A 24096-nucleotide genomic window follows, 5' to 3' on the forward strand; every position below is an offset into this window, starting at 1 on the left:
TAATTACGGAAATTAGGATTATAACCTTTTCATGTTGTAATTGAAGCACGTCTTTATCACTGAAAATAACCTATTTTATTTTAAATCAGTGTTTAATTTTATGTTGACCAAGTGAGTATATATTCTGAATTTTTATCAGTAGTTAAATTGTGATATCTGGCTTTTAATTCTAATTTGCTATTTCATTTAGAACATTGAATTAAGATACTGAGATAAAAATTTATCATTTACCATGGACTGAAAAATTAAGAGTGTCTATTCTCCAACTGTCCTTTTATAATTAGTGCATGTTATTTATTTGCAAGTTACACAGTTTTCTTATCTGTAAAATGGGGAAATTACCTTTTTAAAGTGTTCATCTTTTGAGGGTTAAACAGGATAAATAGTACTTGAAGCTTAGTACTGTTTAGTCTGTTATGGGCTTAGTCTTAGTTGGTATAATGGCTTGATGCTCAAGTCTACAGTGTCTTCCTTTATCAATTAAGTGTTCTATTATTGAGCTTCTGAGACTTAAGATGAGCTATGGTTGGCTATTAACCTATTTATAGAACTCTTCTTTAGGGTTACATTAATTAATTGATTTTCTAGCTTAAACCCTTTTAAAACAAAGCAGAATACTGATTCTGATTATTAGATTTCATGCTTTCCCATCCACATGGTTTACCATATTATTTAAATAGTTTTTAACAGTGAAACATTTTTATTCTGCAGTGTGTTACGCATCTTAACAGTGCATAGAATAATGTAAACATTTTTGGTGATTCAAGTAATATAAAATTATTATACTATTATATATATATTTTAAAGTTAAACATTATTTTTGAAAGCATTTAAATAAGTATTTTATGTTAGAGACAAATCTGATTAAACAAAGTTTTTAGCTTAGAAATACAAAATTTTCAAAATGTAATTTATAGAAAATATGTTAAAATATGAAATGTTTAGTTTTTTGTGAAGTTTTTTCTTTTTTTTTTGTGAAGTTTTTTCTTAAAGGACATATGTCAGAGGTTATTTCATGGGAAAATAGGATTTCAGCTGTGTATTAAAGTCTGATTTTTGTTAACCAGAGGTCATGCTGAATGCTTATCATATCTGGTAGGTGAAAAGGTCTTGTTTTTAGATGGTCTTGGTACTTAACCTGGCGGAATGCTCTGTTGTTTTAATCTTTGATGCAGTTTTTAGGCTATCTAATTTATTTCTTTAACTTGTTCAACAGCTTACAAGCAGCTACATGAAAGGGTGCTTGGAGGAAAGAAAATAATGTAGAAAGAGTATAATTTCTAGAATTTGTTTAAAATGTTGAATTTCTTTATTGTTTGAGTGTTCTCCTAACATTGTTATTATTAGCGAGGACTAATTTTTTCTCATATTCCACAGATGTGTTCAAAGCAACATTGTTTTGTTGACACAAGCCTTTAGAAGAAAGTTTGTCATTCCTGACTTTATGTCTTTTACTTCACATATCGATGAATTATATGAGAGTGCTAAAAAGCAGTCCGGAGGAAAGGTAATGTTTTTGACGTAAATATTTTCCTAAACCAGTAATTGAATAAAATTTAGCTAAACTTGAGGTGTAAAAACAAAAATTATGTGGTTTTGTGTTTTGCTAAGTAAGAAATTTAAGTGAAGCTACTGGATTAAGTTCTTTTAGAGTAACAGAAGTAAACAGAAGTTTAAATCGCTCAGTCGTGCCTGACTCTTTGCGACCCTATGGACTGTAGCCTGCCAGGCTCCTCTGTCCAAGGGATTCTCAGGCAAGAATATTGGAGTGGGTAGCCATTTCCTTCTGCAGGGGATCTTCCTGACCCAGGGATTAAACCAAGTCTCCTGCATTGCAGGCAGATTCTTTACTGTCTGAACCACCAGGGAAGCTTAGTGCTTTTGTACTTTTTTTTAAGTGCTTTTAAAATATTTCAAATATTATGGTTAATTGTTATTTTCGTTAAAAAGAAATCTTTTTGATTTTCAAACAATTAAGGTGACCTTTATATTTTTAATTAATTAAAAAATAACTTACTGGGAATTTCTGCAGGTATGAGATCCTCGAATATTAAATAAAATGTTTACAATTTTAAAAATCCTCTACATAATGTAAGGGGTATTTTATTTATTCTCAATATTGAAAGTTTTTAGATAATGAAACCCTATTATCATGACCCTGATTAAATAAATTTTGTTTTTTTCCCTTAAAAAAAAAATCAATTCTTAGTTCCTCTTAGACTGTGTTTTTTTTAGAAAGAGAGAATGCAATAGAAAACAGATGGTGACAGAGACTTTGAGAGGTCACTTAGATCTCACTTGTAATCCTCAAGTCTGTTACGCCCTTAGTTTTTATGAATATTGTTATAAAAGATAGACTACAAAGCCACTGAGTACTACAAAATGTTCATTGATGGAAGCTAAACTGAGATAAATTTTTTTGATAAAAGAATATTTTATATTTTATCTGTTGATGACTTTCCACTGTTTTGGATAGGTTGCAGATTATATTCCTCAACTAGCCAAGTTCAGCCCTGATTTGTGGGGTGTATCCGTTTGTACAGTAGATGGACAGAGGTAAGTTTATTTCAAATTCATCAAAACCAGCTCTAAAACTTAAATTTTCTCACTGCATAACAATGAGCATGAGGTAGAGAGGAGCATCTTCTGTAATAGTAATTAGCCCCTTGAGATGACATAATTCAAGAAGGCAGAGAAGTTTAAATTTTAGTTTGATTTAAAAAACTCAACTGAAATAATGCCTTTTACTACATTTTATGAGGCATTTCAGCTACGTTATTCACAGTTGTAGTCTTGTTATTTGAATGTTTATTGTTCAAGGAACTACAGTTAAAGATTTGCTTAGGAAAAGCAGATTTGGCAAAATATGAAATTACTCACTAATGAACTGACCACTAATAGAAATTAGTTCGCCTTTCTTCGCTTAAAATTTGGTTACCCATACTGTCACTACTTTTGTTCCTCTTGCTGCTGTTATGATTAGCATGGTAGTTAAGACAATATAATGCAATATATAGTCTCTTGCCTGTCAGTCATTTGCAAAAGATGCAGGATTTCATGAAGCCTATGAAAGTTGATTTTCAGGATATAATCACACTGCAGACATAACCACTGACATCTCAGGATCTAGCAGAATTATAAAAAGGATAAAAATATGAGGGCACCTCAGAGAGAATAATTTGATTTAAAAAGTCAATCAAGAGAGGGCGTGGAAAAATGAACAAAGTTCTGAAATATTTTTTAAAGAATGACCTTTTTATTATACTGTAAGTCAGACATAAAGATTTCTTATGTTGCAGTTTGGTCTTGTCAGTCAGAAAAATTATGCCAAAAAAAGAAAAATCGTATTTTTTTACTCATTTGAAGACTTTAGGTCAGAAATAAAATCATTCTGATTTTTTGTTTGCTTTTTACTAAGGTAATTATTTCTTTTTACATTAAAATATAACTCACATAAAATGATATAAACAACTCCTTGATGTATACAGCTTGATGAATTTATGTTAGTTAATTTTATCCTAAATTTTGTTAAAACTACAAATCATAATGCCCCAATTAAAGCTTTTCCACCCATTTATTCAATTTTATATGTCTCAAGTGCCTTCATTCTAAGTGATACTTTTATTTTTTTACTACTTAATCTTTCTCAAGTATTTACAGTTTTTTAAATAAATATGATTTAGTTCATTCATACTTAACAATAAGGAATCTGAGGCCCAGAATATGTATAAAACTGGCAGAGGTGAAACTAGCACCTAGGTCTCTAAACTTCTAGTCCATTATTCTCTCCATTATGACAGACTTTTATCCTTATCTGGGCCTGTGAAATGTATTAAACACTCATGTGGTGTATTAAATGTTGGGTGCCGTGAACAGACACAAATTCATGAGAAGACATGGCTTATCCTATGGAATAAATTCCAGTAGGAAGTGGTATTCCTATTTTCTTGTATTTGGAGGAAATGGTTTATCATGTGATAGAAATTTTTCTATTTGGAGGAAATTATTTTACCTAATTCTCATGCATGTCTTTTTCCTTCTTAAACATATTTTGTGTATAGAGGTGATTCTTTTAGTTTAGCCTTCTTATCTAGAGAAATTTTGAAACCTGACTTTGGGCTAGATCATAGGTATTTTTAAATCCGAATATATTAAGACAGGCTTTTGTCAGGTAATAGAATGATTGCCAAGTTGAAGTTATAGGCTGAATTAGAAGTTATTCATAAATTTGATAAAAATATTATATTCTTTTTAAATATCTATATACATGTTTGCTTATAGTCCATTATATACTTAGAAGTGAGGTGTGCCTCTGATGTCTCCATTAACTTCCGATTGTCCAGGGGTAGTTATTGTAGTGCCCAGTTTCACTGTGAATAAGTTCCACTAGAATGAATATGTGCCTTTATTGTGTTGGCTCATTGATTGGGGCACCTGAGATACTTAAGCAAATTAAACAGAGATCACTGCTGTTGGGGTCAGTCGCAATTTTTTAATTTTCAAACCTGTTCTCTACTTCATGTGCATCCTATCAGTTTGGTAACATAAAAAGCTTTCTTTTTGTTCTGTTGTTTAACTCCAGGGTGAGAGTGATTGCCTTTAGTGCCAACTCTACCAAGTTTATAAAACTGGATGCTGTTTGTTTTAATGGGGCTGGAAATTATGAATAGATATGGTTCACAAGAAGAGACATTTTTAGAGAGGGGCTCAGAGAGCGACATTGAATAAACTGCTGCTGCTGCTAAGTCGCCTCAGTCGTGTCCGACTCTGTGTGACCCTATAGACGGCAGCCCACCAGGCTCCGCCGTCCCTGGGATTCTCCAGGCAAGAACACTGGAATGGGTTGCCATTTCCTTCTCCAATGCATGAAAGAGAAAAGTGAAAGTAAAGTCGCTCAGTCATGTCCGGAATAAACTGAGCCCCATTTAAAAACTAACCAGTTTAAAGCCTTGATTAAAGCTATGAGTAAAAAAAAATGGTGCCTAATTTCTAAAAGCACTAGTTCATTTTATATGTTAGAATATAGATAGAAGTAAGGAGGGTCATACCTTCTTGTCCTCAGAGGCAGTTTATCACATTACTTATTATGTAATAATTTTGAGCCAGTCTCTTACCTGAGTACTTATAAACTTTTGCATTTTTTAAATAAACATACTTATATTTATTCTTACTTATTCTTTAATATCCAAGTAAACTTGTAGTTGAATTATGGGAAAGCTGCTGTAAATTAGAATTAACATGTAAATAACAGCTGCAGTTATTGTTACATTTTTTCCCAATTGATCTAAATTATTTTATAAATCTACTTTTAAATAGGCATTCTATTGGAGATACCAAAGTTCCATTTTGTCTTCAATCCTGTGTAAAACCTTTGAAATACGCCATTGCTGTTAATGACCTTGGAACAGAATATGTGCATCGATACGTTGGGAAAGAGCCAAGTGGATTAAGGTTCAACAAACTGTTTTTAAATGAAGATGGTAAGAATTATATAAAGTTACTTGGAAAAAGAAATATCTTTTTCCTGTGTAAATCTAAGTAGGTTTTTTTTTTTTGAATAAAAAAATTTGAAACATTCATACTTTTTCGTATGTCATGAAAATTCTTTGAAACCCATAGAGATAGTTTAATCAGTTACTTTAAAAAATAGTTTTTTTAGGCATTATTATACCACTGGAAGGTGAGGTAGAGAGAAGATAAGGGCAGAAAGTAAGACTCTCACTGTATAATTACCCATAGGGGAATATCTTACAAAATCTCACAGCATCTGGAATTTGTTGGTTAGCACTGAAACTAAATGATACTAGTTATCAAAAATATCATTTTTCGTTATCAATATCAATGTTATCAATATTAGTTATCATTGAAGCTAAATGATGGGTACATGCACACTTGTATTCTTTTCCTTCTACTTTTGTATATTGTATATGTTTGAAAACTTCCACAATAAAAAGCTTTTATGGTGGCCCTTGTTGAGATGATGTTTTTGCTTTTTCTCTTCGATAACATTTAGTATATGAAAGAAATATCTTGTTTTAAATAGTTGGATAACTAACAAGTCTTAATACTTTACAGGAATCCAAAAGAAAAGGGGATGACAAAGGTAGATAGTACTTTGATCTGATAGAGATTTTTAATCTAAACACCAGCGTATAGATTGGTTTCTATTTTTTAGTCTTTTGGGCATATGCTAGGTTCCTCATGTGCTGAGTTAAAATAGAATTGAAGAAATCAAAAGTGAAGGAATTCAGTGATTGCAACCCCTCTTGTATTTTTTCTTTATGCTGGATGAAAAATGAGTATATGCCTTATACTCATTGTTTTATTAATTTTTTAAAGTGAAGTTACAACTGGTATTTTCTTCTTTTTCTATTTGTTTTGAGGGCAGTTGCATTTTCTTTCTTATTTTATCATAATCTTTTCATTCTGTGGCTTCCTGTGGTTCAGCTGGTAAAGAATCCACCTGCAATGTGGGAGACCTGGGTTTGATCCCTGGGTTGGGAAGATCCCCTGGAGAAGTTTCGGAAAGGTTACCTACTCCAGTATTCTGGCCTAGAGAATTCCATGGACTGTATAGTCCATGGGGTCGCAAAGAATTGGACACAACTGAGCGATTTTCACTTTCACTTTCAACCTCCTAGAGCCCTAGAGACTAAACCTGATAATGTCAAAAATGAAAGGACAGAACTTGAATATATACAAATACAAGTATAAACTAATTTAGCACAGCCTGATTTCTGCATTTTGTTTTCTGTCTGCATATGGTTTCCCTTTCAGGTGGATATAATACTGGAAATTTTTTGTTTTTTGGCTTCCCCTTGGCTGTGTACTGTTTTTCTGTGACAATAGTCATTCTCATTTGGTGTGATCTCAAAGAAAGCAGAGTTCTCTTAGCATTATTTGAAATAGGTGAAATCCTGATTGTACTTAGACAGTATCCCTGTACTAAGTTTTATTTTAACTTTTGTAACTTGTCATTCAGTTCAGTTCAGTCGCTTAGTCGTATCTGACTCTTTGCGACCCCATGAACCTCAGCACGCCAGGCCTCCCTGTCCATCAACAACTCCCAGAGTTTATCCATGGACTCATGTCCATTGAGTTGGTGATGCCATCCAACCATCTCATCCTCTGTCGTCCTCTTCTCCTCCCGCCTTCAATCTTTCCCAGCATCAGGGTCTTTTGAGTGAGTCAGCCCTTCACATCAGGTGGCCACAGTATTGGAGTTTCAGCTTCAACATCAGTCCTTCCAATGCTTTCTTCACAGTCCCAACTCTCACATCCATACATGCTGCTGCTGCTGCTAAGTCGCGTTAGTCGTGTCCGACTCTGTGCGACCCCAAGACGGCAGCTCACCAGGCTCTGCCATCCCTGGGATTCTCTAGGCAAGAACACTGGAGTGGGTTGCCATTTCCTTCTCCAATGCATGAAAGTGAAGTCGCTCAGTCGTGTCTGACTCCTCGTGACCCCATGGACTGCAGCCCACCAGGCTCCTCCGTCCATGGGATTTTCCAGGCAAAAGTCATGGAGTGGGTTGCCATTGCCTTCTCCTGATCCATACGTGACTACTGGAAAACTTGTCATTATCATAACCCAAAATGTTAAAGCAGAGCTAGCTACTAAATCACATTGTTGATCTTATATTGAGGAGAACGGTGTACTGTTAAGTTACCCAATATTTTGTCATTATTTTTTAATTTTAAACATTTTTAACAGTTTTACTGAAATAGAATTCACCTACCACATAATTTACTCATTCAAAATGTACTATTTAATGACCTTCAGTATATTCATAGAGTTGAACAACCATGACCACAACCAATTGTGGGACGCTTATCATCCCAAATGATGCCCTATGCCCATTAGTAGTTAATCTCTATTTCTCTTCTGTGCCTGGAAACTAGTAATCTACTTGCTGTCTCTATGGGTTTACCTATTCTGTACGTTCTACATACATGGAATCATTATATTTGGTCTTTTATGACTGGCATATTTTACTTTTTTTAGCATATGTTTTTAAAGTGTTTTCATGTTGGACGTATGTCAGTACTTCATGTTTAATTGCTGAATAATATTCCATTGTATGGATAATAATAACACATTTTGTTTACCCATTCATCATTTGGCAGGATGTTTGAGTTGTGGGTTATTTTTCAGTTTTTTTAACTATTACCAGTAATACTGCTGAGAACATTTGTGTACACATAAGTTTTTATTTTTGTTGGTTATATACTGAGTCTGGAATTCCTGGGTCATACAGAACTCTTCAACAGTTGAAGAATTTCCTTGTTTAGCTCTAGCTCATCTCACAGAAGATAACTTGCTTAAAAGTCAAGGAGACAAATAATGTAGCAATAACTTACGAACTCTGCTAGATTTGTTAAGTTAAATAGGAACTTGTTGCCAAAGGAGTAAGTTACTACCACAAACAGGTTGAGAATTATGCTTTCAAATAAATGTTTCCAGTGCCCCTGTTTGGCATTTGTGCTGTACTGTATGTGACAGTATAATCAGCTGAGACTTTGAAATTCTCTTTGTTGGAAAAATTAGAAGAGGTAGGATTTTGGATGAACTTAAATTTTAAGTAATTTTTTAATTATACAGAATACATCCTTATTGTCAGGAATTATAGAAAGCATGGACAATACAACTTAATTACCCTGTAATCTTTTTGTCCTATGTGTATTACTTATTTGTGTTTTCTTTTTCTGCATATGTATGTGGAGAAGAAAATGGTAGCCCACTCCAGTATTCTTACCTGGAGGATCCCCGTGGACGGAGGAGCCTAGTGGGCTGCAGTTCATGGGGTCGCAAAGAGTTGGGACATGACTGAGTGACTGAGCGTGTACATATATGTATATACATAAACAAGAAAGTAAAATACTTTCTAAAAGGAAAATTGGGTCCACACTAGATACGCTTTTTCCAAGGTGATTTTTAGTAGTAATACTATTTGATTGCTTAGTGATATGCCAAAACATTTCATTGTTTTAATTCATTCAAGTACTATGATTTGCTGAGGTATTGGTGCTGTTTAGAGATGGAGAATTAAGACACAGTGAAATTCAGTTACTTGCCCAGGATCAAATAGCTAGTAAATGGCATAGTTAGGAAAGTTGAATGTGCTCTTATACCACTATTCACTGTCTTTCTGTATCTGAATCTTTGTTTGCCTGTATAATTATAGTAGCTTCTGAGAAGTGTATTACTGGTTTGATGTGCAAAGACTTAATTGCATTCCTCCACTTTCTATCTCCCACCCCCAAAAAGAATTGTAACAGTGGCTTATATAAAGAAAATAGATGTATGTTCATGGGAAGTAACTGGGCATCACAGAAAGTGGTAACAGGTACTTAACATAATTCTGTTGCTTTTATATTTTTCAGATAAACCACACAATCCTATGGTAAATGCTGGAGCAATTGTTGTGACTTCATTAATAAAGGTAAACTGTTGATGTTTTAATCTAGTAATATTTTTAAATACTAAGGCAGAAATATGAACCTTATGTAGAACTGTGAAAAGTTTTCTTTTGGTGTTAAGTTAATCTTATGGTATAAGGTTAGAATTTTTATTTATTTCAAAATAAATGATGTAATTTCAAGGGCAAAATTAAAAACAGATGACTCATTATAAATTCTAACACTTACTCCTGACCTGAAGATCTGGCAGAAATTCAAAAAGAAGTTTCTGTTGAACAGTAGTCACAATTTTTCTTCTTAAAGTTTTTATATTTTTTTCTTTCTCTTTTTGGCTCTTCTAGAATGAACAGATGTAAACAGAATTAACAGCATGTTACTGTTTGATGTTTGTCATCAGCATATGTAGGGACAAATGTTCTGGTACTTTGTGTTAAAGACAAAGTACATTTACCCTTGAATATTCTCAAGTCCTTGACTTTCATGAACTGTAGTCACAATTTTCATTTGAACTTGTTTCATTTGTTTTACTTGAATCGTAAACAAGACCTATTCCAATTATTAAGTTATTTTATTTTTCCTACTCTTTGGTTTATTTACGCTGTATGTTTTCTTGTTAAGTGTCTAGTTTGCCTTAATAATTGGAAATACTAATGTATTGAAATAAGTATTTGAAAATGGTTCTATTCTGTGATACTGCTTAGGTTTTTAATTTCTAATTATAAGTTTCATTTATATTCAATTATGTTTCATTTGTGTTTGCAACCTTTATATACTTTCTTCAGTAAATCTGTGCATATCTATTCCATGGTTGAAGATAACATAGCTGTATGGCTTTGTAGGTGCATTTCTGAGGATGAGATACCTTGGTTACTCAGGAATGTTTGAATATAAATTATACCCTTGGCCTGATTAATAAAATCTCATCTAGTTTGTATGCTATAAATTCTCTTAACTCTCATTAATTTATTGTTGTTGATCATGAGGGAAAGCCTTTAAAATAGAAGAGTAGTATCTTAATGTATATGTTGTTATTTTGGAGCAAATGCTTCATAAGTATTGGCCACTTAATCCTTCTAACTCTAGTGACGTAGATATTATAGCCAAGTATTATTTTTTAATGTAAGTAATTTTAGGCTATGAAAATTTTCAGTTTGCCCGTTATAACCTCTAGTTATTTGTTGCTGTTTAATATAAGAGAAGAGTTGTCAGTTTGAGATGAAAGAAACTACTTGTTTATTATAAAAAGTTATGAATATATGAAAGGCATAGTCATGCCTTCAGGTAGCTTACAGTACAATGTGAGGTATACACCAGTAAATGGACCCTTACAGTGAAATACTACAGTGAGAGAAAAGTTTCATTAATAATCGTTCAGATTTGAACATGTAACTTAAATTAGAAGTAAGGAAAGTTATGATAATAAAAGGTATGCATTAGTGCTTGATGAGAAAACCACTAGAATGGTTCTAACCCTTTTTTGGGTCTTCCAGAAAAAATGTTCATATACCATGATTTTATATGAACTGTAGGAAGTTCACAGACCCTTTAAAGCTGACCCATGGATCTCAGTTTAAGGACTTTTACACTGAAGAGAGATTTAACATAGTACACCAATAGTATTTTCGAGAAAGGGCATATGTAAATGATTAATAGCAGTCTTGCTTAACTGCATGCAGTTAAACATCTTTTGTTTAATGATTCATGGTCTTAATATACTACACTTAAATGCTGCATGTGAGAAATGCATGTCTAGTCATACCACATCATTACTTTATAAGTTTCACTTACCATGTTCAGTCACACTCCGTAAATTATATATTGAGCCACATTAATATAAGTACTGAGAAACAGTTCAAAAAACACACATACACAGCGTAAGTGTGGTTGTATCTAACTGTGCATTTAACTGAGTCATCTTGTCTTTACAAATTTGATCAGAAATTTTAAATTTAGAAAAATTTACTGACAAAGTTGGAAATGAAGCTTTGGGATATGGTTCATATTTAAGGTCACTTTCTTTGAATTTTTTTGTTTTATTTTTAGATGGTGTTTCACAAGTTTTATGTGTTTTTTTTTTCTTTTTTAATGAAGTTCATCTAAATCTTGGAGGGGTAAGCTTGACATACCTCTGTGTAAAGTTGTCCCAGAATATAATACTTTTCTTGGACTCTTTTTTAAAAAAGAATTCAAAACTTTTATAAACACCTATCTGTGATCTCTGCAGATAATATGATCACATAATATTTATGAGTTGGTAGTGGAAGCTGAAGTAATAAAACCATAGCTGAAGGGGTTTTCAAGCTCAGCCCTCTTAACTCTATAAATAGGTAAAATGAAACAGACTGGATAGGTTCTAACAGTAGTGGACTTGGCTTAAGCTAAATCTCCTGATTTTCTGTTTGCTGTTCATTCAGATTCACTCTGCCATTTTTAATGTAAACGTTTGCTGTTTTCTTGATGACATCTTCGTCTTTACCTAGCATAGTAAGATTGTCTAAAAAGTTGAGAAATATTATTTTCCTTATTTCATTTATACAGAAGATACCAGTTTATTGAATTAGAAGTCAGTCTCATTTTTAGTGAGTGTATATAGTCATTCTTTGGACATTAGTCAGTGCTTGTTATCTCTAAGGAACTAGGCCTCTTATCAAGGAGCTTACACTTGGAGTACCTGAAGTGTGGCTTTTATACCGTGGCTACTCGATGTGAATTCTGTTTTTTAACTGATGACCTTAAGGTTATTTTTTCTTTCAAAATTCAAGACTTTATTATGGTGCTATTAAAATATTTTCTTCATGTTATTCCCCCTCCCCCCAAACACATAAATTAGTAGAGTCTTTAGTAAGACTCTTTATTTTATAATTTTGTAGTATTGATATTTTTTCCTTGTAGGATTGATGGTGATCCTCAGGAAATGGGGGAAGAGGCAGAGCAGATGTTCAAAAGGATTAGCAGATTGTGGAAAAAAGGAGGATTTGGACAGAAGGAACCTGTTGCATAAATTCTTAACTACTAAACTTGTAGGAAAACTCCAATATTTAAAATTTTAAACAAAGCTATATAGGTAAATACCTTCATAAAAGAAAATGTCATTTTTGTACTTAAAATGCACATAATTTAAAAAACCATGAAGGTGCTAACCTCTTTCTCTCTGTGGTAGCTGCTCAACTTAAAGGAATACTTTTTGATGCAGTTTGTTATATTTGATGATGATGATAATGTGATTGTTTGACTTAAAGGAAACAGTAAAAATAAATTTGAAAGCACAGTTTTTCTGGATGAAACAGTAGTATCCTTACATTATTTTTTAATCTCAGTTTCAGTTTAAAAGTTAAGATCTTGTGATAATTTGAGGGCTGGGTGGGAAAATGAGGGCAACATATTATAATTATCGCACTTCTGCTTTTTTATTTTAAATGTAAAGAGTAAATTGCATTGTCTTATATGTTTGTACCTCAGTTCTACTGGTAGTTTCTGGTTTTTGTCATTTGAATAACTTGATTTCCCTTTTTTTTCAGTCCAAAGTATTTTTGAGTTTAAAGTTTTGGAGGTTTTTTTTTTCCTGTCTTTTTTTGAAAAAATTAATCATGCTCCATAAAAAGTCAAGGCAAATTTAATTAGTATGTATGGAATGTTCAGTTTGGTCATGTTGACCATCACTTGTTACATGGGAGGCAGTTTGTGACTCTGGGGTACAATGGATGATGCCTTGAACTTGGTAACATTAATAAGAAAGGATTGTAATTGGCTTATTTTTACTTCATGTTTATATCAATAGATGTGCTTGGGGTTTATTTTTTCCTTAAATAATGGCTGGTAGTTGGTGTCAATAGAATTCACTTTTCTGTTACTTATATTTAGGGTTAATCTATGGAAGTACTAGATTTAGAAGAGTATTTTTTACATGTAATAATCTATATTAATCCTCCACCTATTATTTAGCTTTAAAGCATTTTCTTTGGCTAGATTAAGCTAAGTGTTTTATAAAATCATTTTTAGTTACCTCTTTTTGCCTTTTTCTTCTACGTCTTTTTTCCTTTCTGATTTCTTAATTTTCAGTTGGCTTCTATACCACCATACTTTATGAATGAATCAAGTGATTTACAAAACTGTGATTAATGTGTTGACTTTAAATGAGTAATATTAAATTCATTGGCACATGTCCCTGTTTTTAGTGATATTTCACCTGTGTTGTGATTATAGTACATGATTCAATTCATGAGTATATTGCAAAAACAGGTTGTAAAACTACTCCAATATATTTATGTTAGTTCTTTTAATAGCCAATGTTAAAACTCTTTTATCAAATTTAATGGCCAGTGTTAAAACTTCTTCATTAAATTTTTATTCATAAAAGTTTTCCTCAGTGGAATGTAAATTCTTTAACTTGATAGGTACATTTATCAAAAAATTTTCTGATCTCAGGGTCTGATTACTAACCTTTTCAAACATAAACCACATGGCTTGCTTTTTTAAAGTCTTGTGGTAAATGGATTAGACGTTTTGGTAAATGTATTTTGTCCAACGTATCTTTTTTATGTTTTCCTGCTGTATATAATATAAATTGCTATACTTCTAAGATTAAAATAGTATATCTAATAATGCTTATACAGTGACTTAACACTGAAATAAACATATCCCTGGGCATCGGAATATTTTTCCAAGAGATAAAGGGGCATTGATAGTTTTAAAACTATCAGTTTCCAAGTCTGTTTCCTTTTGTGCCTTTTCTTAAAATTAATCTGTCTTTGGTCCAGTTTTCCCCACATTTTCCAAAAGAAAGCCATGCTTCTCATGTCTCAGATTTTACTGTGGTGCATTGCTTCAGGTTGTAAAAACTTCTTGGGCACCATCAGAAGAGAACATTTTGAAAGACTGTAGTTATGGTATTGATGATGTCAATTACTGTAATCACTATAATGACTGGGAGCAAATCTTATATACCAGGTTGTTTCCAGTGTTTTGGTTTCAGCAAAAGGGAAGAGAATCTGATCAATTTGTTAGTTAATAAGAACATTAAGTGTAATTTTTGAAGATATATTTTACGGTGTGACCTTTGTGTGTAATGAGATAAATGTGCAAAGGATTGAGTGACATTGTTATAACAAAACCTTTCTGATTTCTACCTACTCATCTGTTGTCAGCAAGATTACTCAACTTTTACATCTGTAAAAATTCAAAATAAGAGAATTAAACTTCTTATTCTAACAATTAAAATATCCACTGATATATGAACTAACTAAAAATCAGTTACTATTTAAAAAATATTCTAAAGGAATAGTTTTGTAATTATTGTGGGGAATTATTAACAAATAAACATTTTTCCTTTAACTTTATATGAAAAATTTCAAACATAACACAAAATAAACAATAGTATAACCAGCCCCCATCCACCCATTCCTGGCTTCAATTTTCATAACATTTGTTCCTTCACCCCACTGTACCCCACTACTGGAGAAATGATTTTTTTTTTTTTAACAGTTTGTTTTACTTTGGCAGGATGTACAGGGGTAGGATTTACTCTAGATTATTTGGTATGTGTGTGTGTGTTTTTTTCTAACAACTGTGCAAATAAACTTTATACTATAAAATTTTCAAAATTAGAATGACATGACAGTGATTACTAGATTCCACATATCCCTGGGGTACATGAAACCTTTACAAGAGATGACAGGGGCTCTTATCAACTTAAATGCTATTTCTAGGTAAATAATAAAAAGAAACATTAATCAAGTATTTTTATGATTAAATGGGGAAGTTTTGAGTAGAAATTTTCTTGAGTCAACATAATCATTCAGATATTTTGCCTATTTACATAATTTGCCAGAACATTTCAGATAGTTTACCCAAAATGTTATATGATGATAGACATTGACAAATATCAGTTGTTTCTTAAAAATATCAGTTGTTTCTGAAAAATAGTATAGAAGTAAAACCTAATTGTGCATTAATTTAGTAAGCTGCAAAGTAGATCAAGAACATGACTATAGTCAAGAGTTGAGACAGTTTTTGTTTGTTTTTTTAAAAAATTAAACATGACAGCTAAACAAAGAAACTACAGTTTAGGTCAGAGAATGAAAGTTCAATATAATTTGTTTATTTTACATTGATTAATTGTATAACCAGTAATTATCCATGTGACATCCCAATGCAAATGCTGACAATTTTTTCCAAAAGAGTTGTTTTTTGTGCTTTTTCAAAGGTTGAAAAGGTTTTTGTGGTTTAAATGTTGTTACATATTTTACAGCATTAGGATCTATGGAATATTTTGACAACTGCAACAGTTCAATGAAGTTGGTAATTTCTTCTTTTAATTATTTTTCATTGAACAGCTTTGGAGTTACATTTCTACATTTTGATTTCTGGTGTATTATAAAGAAAGAAAACTTATAATAATATCAAAGGACACTTTAGAGGAAATACATAGATAGTGATTACAGTATGGCTGTAACTATATTATCCTTAACTTGTTTAAGCTTTATTAATTCCTGATTTTGAAGAAATAGTGTGGTGGTCTTTCCAGCTACTGATTTGTATATGTGATTGCACATTCTTTCTCAAATAAGTTGATTTGTTAAGTTTTCAGATTATCAGCCACATCCTAATCCACTTGTACAGTGGAGAATGAACCTGGCTTTATTCAATTAAATAATACTCTGGTACTTCCCCCCATCCCCTTGTAATAAAATTTTAAATTGTATTGCTTTGGGTTTTTTGATGGCAAAGTTAAAATTTTCCAGTTTTCAAATTTTAGTTGTCGGATTACTTCATTTTAAATTTGTTTTAAAAATTAGAGATGTATTGTTTCTTTTGGGTGCATATCACCAATTAATACGTTTGATTTCAGATCTACAACTTACTGCTTTGTAAACTTCGCCGAGGTAAAATGAAACCATTTGGCTACTTGAACTGATCTACGTTACATAGTTTTTTCCTATTGACATTTGCAGTAGTAGCTAACTTGTCAGAAATAGGAGTTATGAAACAATACATCCTCCATTCTCTGAATTGGCATAGTGCTAAACACAAATGTAGCTAATTTTTTTAGACTATGAAATACATTTTTTTAGTTCAAGTATTGCTATAAAAGTGAGATATTAAAGGTAGAATCTCTCTACACTAGTAAAGTGTATCCAGAATGTATACATATACTAGAATTGTAAAAGATTAGTTTTGCAACATAACTTATTTTCTAACTCTAATACTGGCTTAAGGTTTAAGAAATACAAGTATTTCTACTTATATTTTAGAAATATAAGTAGGTTGTTGTTAATTGAAAACTATAATATATATATGATTAATTCTTTGCTAAGGGTAAAACTTTATTAAAGTTTTTTTTTAATGTGAAATCAAATAATAACATACATTCTAGCAGATTATGGTGTTATGAAAGATAAGGGGATTTGAGGAACTTGTATTTAAAATTCTGTCACATTGGGTTGGGAAGTTATACTTAAAGCATTCCCTTTGTAATTCAGATCCATTCTCAACATGTGGGTGTTAATGTAGGGACATGTAAAAAAAAGTTTATATAAATATTAAATTACCTTATGAGTATTTCCTAGATTTAAAAGTACTAATGCACAGTATATTAATTATAATGATAGCAGTTTGGAATTTTAATGTAATATTCACTTAAATCTTAACTGTGATGGAGTCTTGATTAACATTTATGTCTCATTTCTTTGCAGCAAGGAGTGAATAATGCTGAAAAATTTGACTATGTAAGTATAATATAGAATTCAGTTTTCATGCTACATTCTCTGTTTTCTTTTTTGATGACTAATAGTTTCTCATTTTGGTTTATAGGTAATGCAGTTTTTGAATAAGATGGCTGGTAATGAATATGTTGGATTCAGTAATGCAACGTAAGTCTGATTTTTGATTTAGGATTTTGTGATAGGTTACATCTCTTGAAATTTTTAAAATCTAGGCTACAGAATTTATTTTAAAGACTCTTTTCTGACTTAGAGTATATATACTTCAGTGTGTTCCTTGGTAGCTCAGATAGTAAAGAATCCTCCTGCCAATGCAGGAGACATAAGAGATGTGGGTTCGATCCCTGGGTTGGGAAGATCCCTTGGAGGAGGGCATGGCAACCCATTATTCTTGCCTGGAGAGTCCCATGGACAGAGGAGCCTGGTGGGCTACAGTTCATAGGGTTGCAAAGAGTCGGACACGGCTGAAGGAGCTTAGCACGCATACACGCACACACACATCAGTGAATAAATACTTAACTTAGAATTTGGTCATTAGAGAGAAATGCATGATTTCTAAATCACCTGAGGGAGAACACTTAAAATACCTTTAACTAGTTTTGATTAACTTCTTGTGAGAAATCATATAATTAGTTCAGTTCAGTTCAGTCGCTCAGTTGTGTCCGACTCTTTGCAACCCCATGAACTGTAGCACGCCAGGCCTCTCTGTCCATCACCAACTCCCGGAGTCTACCCAAACCCGTGTCCATCGAGTCAGTGATGCCATCCAACCGTCTCATCCTCTGTCATCCCCTTCTCCTCGTGCCCCCAATCCCACCCAGCATCAGGGTCTTGAGACCCTAAATTTATGTCAAGTGACTGACACTCTCAATTTTTTCTTTCCTTGTAATGCTTATCTTCCCTCTTGCAATCTCTCTGTGCCTGGCTAACTTGATTTTTGCCCCAATATTTTATTTTGAAATTTGGAAATCTATAGAAAAGTTGAAACAACAAATAATGAAAATCTGGACATCTTTCACTTAATCTTTTCTGATCAGTATTTTGTCTCATTTGCTTTTTTCTCAACCTGTTTCTCTCTTTAGATGGACAGTTTAAAACAAGTGTGCATCTCTTCACACACATACATGTACATGTATATAAATATACATATATGTGAGTTAGTTTTTTGTCTTTTTAAAATGGAACAGTCCTCCTAACCTAGACCCTTGCTTTTTAAAATTTTATTAAGTGGCTCTTTTTTTTTTTTTGTCTTGTCAATGGAATATAAATTAACTTTTTCTGTGAAGGAGGACTAGATAGTAAATATTTTGTATTTGTGGGCCATATGTATGGTCTCTGTTGCAACTACTCAGTTCTACTGTTTTAGTAGGAAAGCAAGCAATAAACACTGTGAGGATGTGTTTCAAAAAACTATTTATTAAAGCATGGACCAGATCTGGCCCATTGGCATTCCCCATTTTGAATAGGATTGTTTCCTAGTGATTAGACAAGGCTTAAACATTTTTGGCATGAAAACTAAATGAGGTGTTGCTTTGTATTTCATGTTGTCTGCCTTACCAACTTTTATTCGTCAGCTTAAGTGTCTTTCTCAGGAAGCTTTTTTATTAATCTCATCTCACCTTTCTTCTGTGCTCTCATATTACCGTATTTTATTGAACTTTTATTGAACTCTACGATTCTGTCTCATTTTGCCTCATCATTGCCATTAGACTTTGACCTCCTTAATTCCTGGACAGAGTGTCTTCCAAATCATTTCTGTATTCCTGTTATCTAGTGGGTAGTAAGTGCCTGATTCAATGTTTGATGAACAGAACTATGTGTTAGGCACTGTGATCATTGCTGAATATGGTTAGTCCTTTATACTATATTGATTACTTTTTCAATGTTGTATGGCAAGTTGACAGGTTCATTTCCAAGAACTTTGTCATATCCAGCATTGTTTTTCTGACCATGGAAGTATTCAGATGTGCAGTTAGAAGGAGCTGCCCACCCCTGATCAGTAATAAGAATGTCACATACAGTTCCTCTTTAAGCAGCAGCCTTCTGAACTCTTTGAGGTTGAGCTCTCAATTGTACCACAGATAAATGTGGTACTTCCCAAACTGCTCTTTTCTCTAGGGATCCCCATGTCAGCTGATATTGCCATCCTTTCTGTAGACTGTGCTAGAAATCTAGGCTTCAAACCAGACTTTACCCTGCTTTTCCTCTTGCCATTAGGTCGGAAGACTTGCTCAAGTGCTCTTATGTTTGATCGTACATCTCCTTCCATTCCTATCATCACTGCCTAGTTAAGACCTCCTGTAGCTCTCATTACACTAGTCTCCTAATAAATCATTCATCCTTTTTTTTCCTCCTTTCCCAAACTGATGGCAGAATTATCCTTCTAAAATATAGACCTGATAAGGTAACTTGAAAGCGATCAAGCTTTCATTTTGTAGGCAATCAAGAGCCATTGCATTTTTTAGCATTTATCAATCTTGATAATTTGGTTTTAGTCTCCTTTGTTGGTTTGGTATTTTTCCACTCTTTTCCGTGAAACTGTTTCCCAGACACATCAGAATATTTGCATCCGTCATTGAAATCCTGTCTTTTATAACTTTGTTCATACTGTGTATTATTTGCCACTGCCCAGACTCCCCAGAAATTTGTTAATCCAGCAAATGTTGTTAGGCCCAATTCATGTGTCTCTCTTGGTTAAATTTCCATAGATTCCCTCAGTTGAAATTGACTACTGGTCTTTTAGGGGAGCCAAAAGATATTAATAGTAAATTTTAATAATTGAATATTTGGTAATTTAAAAATTAGCTTCTTTATTCACAAAATATGAAGACTAGAAATGGCCTAGTTCATTTCCGTTCTTTTACAGCTGGGAAAATTAATGCAGAAAGAATTATTACTTAAATGACATGCCCAAGGCCACATAGCTGACCTGTTGACAGAACTGGGACTAGAACCCAGCAGGCTTGACTCTAAGGGTCAGTGTTCTTTATACTGCACTTTGCTATACAGATTAACCTACAGAACAATCATGCTTTTACAGAAGGTATATAATTAGAGCAAATGTGTTTTATTTTCTTCTAGGTTTCAGTCTGAAAGAGAAAGTGGAGATCGAAATTTTGCAATAGGATATTACTTAAAGGAAAAAAAGGTTTTTGAATTTTGCTTCTTTTTCAGATTATTCTTTTATTTAATAAAATATAGAGAGATGTATACTAAAAACTCAACAATAGCTTTTAAATAACTACCTATGATTAACATGCAGAAGTTTTTGCAAAACACTCTTGAATTAATACTATCAAAGTGTTAATATTATTCAAGCAGGTTGTATTTGGTAGCTTTCAAATATTTTCCTAGTTACATTAATGCAGATTTTGCATAAAGATTGGCCTATTTTTCAAAAGTATAACCCTTGACTGTTGTTGGTTATACTTGATTTTTAAATTTCAAGTGTCTGGTCCAGTAATTTGGGTCATGAATAATGAATCAATTTATTATTGTCAGTTAAACTAGCATCTTGAAATATATATGTGATATTATTTTGATTTATTCTTCATTATTTTGTGTTTGCACTCTTTTATAGATTGTGTCCTATTCTGTTCTCAGTTAGAATGAAGTGTGTGTATATTTTAAATTTAATCTCCATATATCTTGTTTGTGTGCATTTTTTTCCTATGTGCCTATGTTTTCAATTGCCTGTTTATTTTTTCAGTGTTTCCCAGAAGGCACTGATATGGTTGGTATATTGGACTTCTATTTCCAGGTAACTTACTTTAACTGTATGAACTGTGTATATAAGTGGATGTGTCACATTTTGCAGAATAGAGATGTCCCTGAAATCTTGGCTCTAGGCCAAGAGAAAGTCATTTCCCATTAACTTTAGAAAAAAAAGTCCTTGTTAAATGCGATCTTATGTCTGTAATATCTCAGAATGTAACAGGGAAATGTTTTTTTCTATAAAGTTATATTTAAGGAATATGAGAACTAATGTACAGCTCTAGCAATTACTTCTCTTTATTATAAACTGAGCACTATTTTTTACTTTTAAGTTTTTCTTTGAAGGACTTACTTGTTTCTTTATCAAAAAGTTCACATTCAGCATTCTAAAGTGGCATATTCTCAGTTTGTTTAGTTCATTTCTACAGTGTCACATAGTGGATTTTCTGATAAGTTAAAGTAGCTTTCCATATTCATTGGGGAGAGGACCATTTACATATCTTCTGTGGTATAGAACTGAAGTTAAGATAGTCTTCCTTAGAAGAAGGAATCCTTTTCCTCCTGTCATGTTTTCAGTTCATTCTTACAGATTTAATACCATTGGTGCTTCTACACTTGATCTTAGCCAAAAGGCCAAGAAGCGATCCATTGGTGCTTCTAATGAGTTTGTAGTGTATTTAGTAGCTACATAGTAACTAATTATTGTTAATTTCTGTTTCACCTAACATTTGCCTGGCTTTCCTTTTTAAGCTTCTTTAATTTTAACCTTTTAGTAATCTTGAAGAATAAGTAAGGAAAGTTGAGAATGAAGTAGATCTTGATAGAAGTCCAGGTCTCAGCTTGTCACCTGCCCAGTGTGAAGAACTATGACTTGGGAATCCAGACTGTCAACAGAAAATCAAAATCTAACCTGGCCACTTTTTAGCCATGTGACTTAGTTTCAGCTGCAGAATCCTGGTTTCATTATCTGTGGCATAAGCTTGATCTAACTTCCTGCATTACATTGATGAGTTCATAAGATGTATATGAAATTTCTTTGAGGCTATAAAATGTTATATTAAGTTCAGTGTCATATTTATCCAGTGGCCCTTATGTTTTCCCTAGCCTATATGGATTTCTTCCATATGTTAAAGTTTCTTTTCCTTTGGTACACATATTTGACTGTTACAGCTTAAGTACTAGTAATCTACTGTGAAATTTCTGTACTTCAGAGCAGAAATCAAGAGACAGCCATGGAAAACTTAATTGCTCTTTTGGAGAAGGACTACGTCTAACTAAACATTTGTCAGGGTACCAGGAGAGTACTCGTAAATTGGGTTTTGTCAAATTGGAAGTATCACCTTATGACAAACAAAATTTCAATTAATACTAATTATAAATTAGGAATTGGTCATTTGAGTTCAAATATTTTTTCTTTTAGCAAGCTTTTCATAATTAAATCACCTTTACTATAAGTCTTTGCTGTGTGGGTCTATATTATAAGTAGATTCTGTAGTTTTGGAAAAATAGAGAAGGGGTTTTAATATAATGAGGCAAAAATAAAAACCAGTCAAAAAGTGGCCCCTAATCAGTTCTCTGATTCATTGCAGTTAATTAGTTTCCCTTACTGCTATTTCCAAACCCTTTTGTGCCTCTGATAGATCTTGAATTATGAGTAAGGAATATTGTAAGTTGAGAATTCAGTCTTTTATTCTTCTTCCTATCTTTTCTTTCCCTTCCACTTTTGCCTCAGTTTTGGTTGCTGTTAATGAAATTAAAGCAGCATTTATTGTTTTAGTTTTATGGGTAAATTTGAATTTTGTGTGGTAAACTATTTCCATTATTTTGATTATACTGGAATGCAAAAATTTTACCCTACAGTGTACTTGGACTTTGCCTTTTTTATCCATTATACCATATCCAGCAATCATAGTCAATATCAAATAGCTATTTGAATGTTAATAAACAGTGTAAAAGCAAATTTGGTTTAGGCACACAGAGCATTCAGGCTAGAACTTAGATTTTTTTCCTGTAGTCCTTTGTGTGTTGCCATATGAGGATACTGAGCTTTATTATAGGCAAGATGTCAGACATTTTTTTTCTTAAAGTAGCAATTTTTCATGTAGATGCTAACTATCATAATACTGATGTATGTTGCTTTATTTTAAAAATAGGTCATCCCTCTTTTTTCCTTGTTGAGTTAAAAATAATTATGTTTATATATCCTACAGAAAGCATTAATGTTTAAGCAAGCTTGAATATCACACATGAGGCAATTTACAGTTCTTAGTGCTAAAGGTCTGGCTCTTCCTATCCTAGCTCTACCATTGAAAGACTAACTGGTAAATTAGGAGAAACGTTAAAGGGGCTAGAACATTGTTCAAATTTAAATCTTTGTGTAATGACATCAAATTATCCCTTTGGAAAAAAGATTTTCAGATCTCTATGAAATACTAGATAAAATAGATAGTCTCAGAGGTCAACTGTGCTAGAAATAATGTGAGCCTAAATTTTTAGAATTTAATTTTTTCTTCCTTTTAGCTATGCTCCATTGAAGTAACTTGTGAGTCAGCTAGTGTGATGGCAGCAACACTGGCTAATGGTGGCTTCTGCCCAATCACTGGTGAAAGAGTACTGAGTCCTGAAGCAGTTCGAAACACCCTCAGTTTGATGCATTCCTGTGGCATGTATGATTTCTCAGGGCAGTTTGCTTTCCATGTAAGTAATTGTTTGATCTTAATTTCTCTAGCAGTAAACTAGTCTGGACTAGCTTCTTTTTAAGATGCAGTTTGAACTTTGCCTCTAGAGCTGTCCATTAATTTTTGAGAGAGAGGCTTATTCTCAACGTTAATTTGTTACAGAATTAGTAAAAAATAGAGTTAAGCAGTCTATGACATGTTCTTAAGAACTTGAAGTTTAATCTATAGGTCCTTTTCACTTTTATTTTAAGGCATTTCACTGTAGAAGCTTAGTGCAGACTTTACTTTTAGTTACTAGTATTTAATATTGTGATTAGGTACCTCAGGAATTCTTTAAGTTCAGAAAGAGTGCATGCATAACTGTGGTGTTCAGCATCTTGGTTTACAAACATAGGTATTTTAAAGGATTTAAAGTGTATTCAAATTAAAACTTAAAAATATATTCCTTTGAGCTCTGTTGTGCATTTGCCACTTGTGAAATGTTAGAGACTTCTCCTATTTCATTCTATATCAAATCGTAATGCCCTAAAATTTTATTTTGAAAATGTTAAACATAGAAAAATTGAT

The 24096-nt window shown here is 32.7% G+C and overlaps 1 protein-coding gene across 8 annotated transcripts in view; it reads left to right on the plus strand.

Moving 5' to 3' along the window:
* Positions 1-24096, plus strand: part of GLS (glutaminase) — an 84648-nt gene that overhangs the window by 17108 nt on the left and 43444 nt on the right. For 7 of the 8 annotated variants that reach the window (XM_081581378.1, XM_081581379.1, XM_081581385.1 and 4 more), the window contains 9 exons: positions 1378-1507; positions 2477-2556; positions 5317-5480; positions 9384-9442; positions 17111-17143; positions 17229-17287; positions 20219-20285; positions 20847-20897; positions 23372-23548. In XM_081581378.1, coding sequence (XP_081437504.1) covers positions 1378-1507; positions 2477-2556; positions 5317-5480; positions 9384-9442; positions 17111-17143; positions 17229-17287; positions 20219-20285; positions 20847-20897; positions 23372-23548 — 820 coding nt within the window. Of the gene's footprint in view, positions 1-1377; positions 1508-2476; positions 2557-5316; positions 5481-9383; positions 9467-17110; positions 17144-17228; positions 17288-20218; positions 20286-20846; positions 20898-23371; positions 23549-24096 lie in introns of all 8 variants that reach the window. The other variant, XM_081581386.1, reaches the window with a different exon arrangement.

The sequence above is a fragment of the Giraffa tippelskirchi genome, chromosome 3, assembly GCF_054371585.1.
Source record: "Giraffa tippelskirchi isolate mGirTip1 chromosome 3, T2T-mGirTip1v1.2.pri, whole genome shotgun sequence".
Classification (NCBI taxonomy): Eukaryota; Metazoa; Chordata; class Mammalia; order Artiodactyla; family Giraffidae; genus Giraffa; species Giraffa tippelskirchi.